Genomic DNA, 2,886 nt, shown 5'->3' with positions numbered 1-2,886 from the left:
AGCAAGGGGATCGGGATGGGAATGGGGTTGGGAACAGGAATAGGACTGGAGATGTGAATGGGGTGGGCACGAGGACAGGGAACAGGGATGGGGACAGGAAGAAGAATGAGATGGGATTTGAGGATGGGATGGGATTGGGGATTGCAAATGGGGATGGAAATAGGATAAGACTGGGAAAGGGGATGGGAAGGGGACAGGAATGGGATTGGGGGTGTGAATGGGAGGGGGCTGGGGATGAGGATGAGGGCAAGGAACAGGGCTGGGAATGGGATGGGATTGTGGATGGGATGGGACTGGAATGGGACTGTGGATATGAATGGGATAGAGCTGGGGACAGGGATGGGAAGGGGATGGGATTTGCAGATGGCAGTGGAAATAGGATTAGACTGGGAATGGGGATGGGGATAGGAACAGGGATGGAATGGGAAGAGGTTGGGAACAGGGATGGGACAAGGATGGGATTGGGGATTGCAAATGGGGATGGAAATAGGATAAGACTGGGAAAGGGGATGGGAAGGGGACAGGAATGGGATTGGGGGTGTGAATGGGAGGGGGCTGGGGATGAGGATGAGGGCAAAGAACAGGGCTGGGAATGGGATGGGATTGTGGATGGGAATGGGGATGGGATGGGACTGGAATGGGACTGTGGATATGAATGGGATAGAGCTGGGGTCAGGGATGGGAAGGGGATGGGATTTGCAGATGGCAGTGGAAATAGGATTAGACTGGGAATGGGGATGGGGATAGGAACAGGGATGGAATGGGAAGAGGTTGGGAACAGGGATGGGACAAGGATGGGATTGGGGATGGGAATGGAATGGGGCTGGGGATGAGCACAGGAATGGGGCAGGGCTGGGGACAGAGATATGGACAAGGACAGGGATGGGCACAGGGACGGGACGGGTGTGTGACCCCCCGGGGCACCTGCCCCCCCCCAGCCGTGGACGGGGACTATTGGCGGCTGCTGAACCCCGGCGAGTACGAGGTGACGGCGCGGGCCGAGGGCTACGAGGCGGCCACGCGGTCGTGCTGGGTGTCCTTCGAGAACGTTCCGACCCCCTGCAGCTTCCGCCTGGAGCGGGCGCGGGGGCGGCCCCGGGGGTCCCGCCCGGCCCCCGACCCAACCCTGCGGCTGCGGCGGCAGCGCCTGCGCCGCCTGCGCGCCCACGGCCGCGGCCACTGGCCGGGACCGGCACCGGGACCGTGACCGGGGGCTCCCGGGGCCGCGGGCTCGGCCCGGGGGGCGCGGGGGGCGCGGGGGTCGGGGCCGGGGCGGGCGCGCCCGGCGGGACGGGACGGCTCCCAGTAAAGTTGGCTGCGCTGCCGCTGCGCCTCTGCGGGGCTGGGGGGGACCGGGAATGACACCGGGACGGGAACGGGACCGGGAACGGGATCGGGAAAGGGGCTGGACCGCCCCCGGGCCCCGCCTGGGAACTACGGAGGCCACGCCCCCTTGTGGAGGCCACGCCCCCTCTGTACATCAATGGCCCCTCCTCGCAAGCCCCGCCCACCCCCCGCTGACCAACGGAGACTCCGCCACAAACCCCGCCCCCAGTAGGCCCCGCCCCGACACCCAGTGTTCCCGCCCCCTTCACCCTCACTGGGCTCCCATTGGCTGCTGGCGGCGGGTGGGCGGGGCTGGGGGCACCGGGACGGGGGGGTTCCGGGGGGTCCCTGGGAGGGTTCGGGGGACCCGGGGGGCTCATGGGGACAATGAGGGGCTCGGCAGCGCTGGGGCAATGCGGGTTCTCCAGCGCGGGGAGCCCGGGGAGCGCTGGGGCCGTGGGGACACTGGGGGGCCATGGGGACAACAGGGGGGGCCGGGCCGTGCGGACACGGGGGGCTGTTGGGACTGTGGGGCACTGGGAGAGGGCCCAGGGGGGTGCTGTGGCCGTGCCCTCAGGGGAACACGGGCCGGCACCGGAATTGGGCACCGGCATCCCCGGAGCCCCCGGGAGAACAGGAGAGGGGCACAGGAATTGGGCATCAGCATCGGGCACCGGCACTGGGAAAGCTTGGGGGGCACAGGAGTCGGGACTGGTACCCCCCGAACCCTGGCACAGCCCCGGGGCACACACACTTCTGGTACATCGGAACCAGCACCCCCTGCACCCCCAGGAGAACCGGGAGGGCACAGGAACCGGGCACCGGCACCCCCGAACCCCAGGGAGTGGGTGGCACACGGGCACGGGGGTGGCACGGGGGGTGCGGACCGTCGGGCCCCACACTGGGGGGTCTGCGGGGTGCACAGGAGGGGCCGGGGTGGCCCCCCCCCCAGCCCCCCGGGAGCCCTGCCAGGGCAGGGGTCCAGCTCTGCGGGGCGGGGGGGCAGTGCCTTGCTTGGTCCTGATGCCACCACGTCCCCTGGGGGGCTTCTGGCTGCCCAAGGGAACCGCAGGACCCCCACCCGCGGGTCCCGTCCCCTCACCCCACCCCCCCCGGTGCCCGCGGGTCGGGCACTGCCCGAAATAAAGGACTGTCCCCCACGCTGGGCTCAGCCGTTCTTCGGGGGGGTCCCCAGCACGACGGGGGTCCCCGGCACCGCACGGCCCCCCATGGCCCCCCCCGGGAAGGCTCCAGCGCGGGGCTGGGGGGGATTTCACCCCAGACCCCCGAGGCATCGCTGTGATGACCCCCCCCAGTCCCCTGTGCCAGCGGGGGGCCCCTGGGCAGGGGGTGGGGGTCTCCTGCAGTGGGGACACTCCCTGGTGAGGGGCTGGACCCCCATCCCGGTTCGATACGTTGCCGTTCGGATCCAGGGCTGCCCCATCCCCTGGACTGGGCGGGGAGGGGGGCCCAGGCAGTGGTTTTGTTTGTCCCCCGCCACTGCTCGGGACCCCCATGCCCTGCCCAGATGCCGCTCCCCCCCCGATCCCCCCCCCGCGA

General features: G+C 69.3%; 1 protein-coding gene across 1 annotated transcript in view; it reads left to right on the top strand.

The window, feature by feature from the left end:
- Window positions 1-1,207, top strand: part of CPXM1 (carboxypeptidase X, M14 family member 1) — a 4,069-nt gene extending 2,862 nt beyond the window's left edge. Inside the window, exon 3 of the mRNA XM_017840030.1 lies at window positions 939-1,207. Coding sequence (XP_017695519.1) covers window positions 939-1,207 — 269 coding nt within the window. The remainder of the gene's footprint in view (window positions 1-938) is intronic.
- The last annotated feature ends 1,679 nt before the right edge of the window (window positions 1,208-2,886 follow it).

The sequence above is a fragment of the Lepidothrix coronata genome, unplaced genomic scaffold, assembly GCF_001604755.1.
Source record: "Lepidothrix coronata isolate B3197 unplaced genomic scaffold, Lepidothrix_coronata-1.0 Scaffold693, whole genome shotgun sequence".
NCBI classification, from domain to species: Eukaryota; Metazoa; Chordata; class Aves; order Passeriformes; family Pipridae; genus Lepidothrix; species Lepidothrix coronata.
This window is presented reverse-complemented; position numbering and strand designations above follow the sequence as displayed.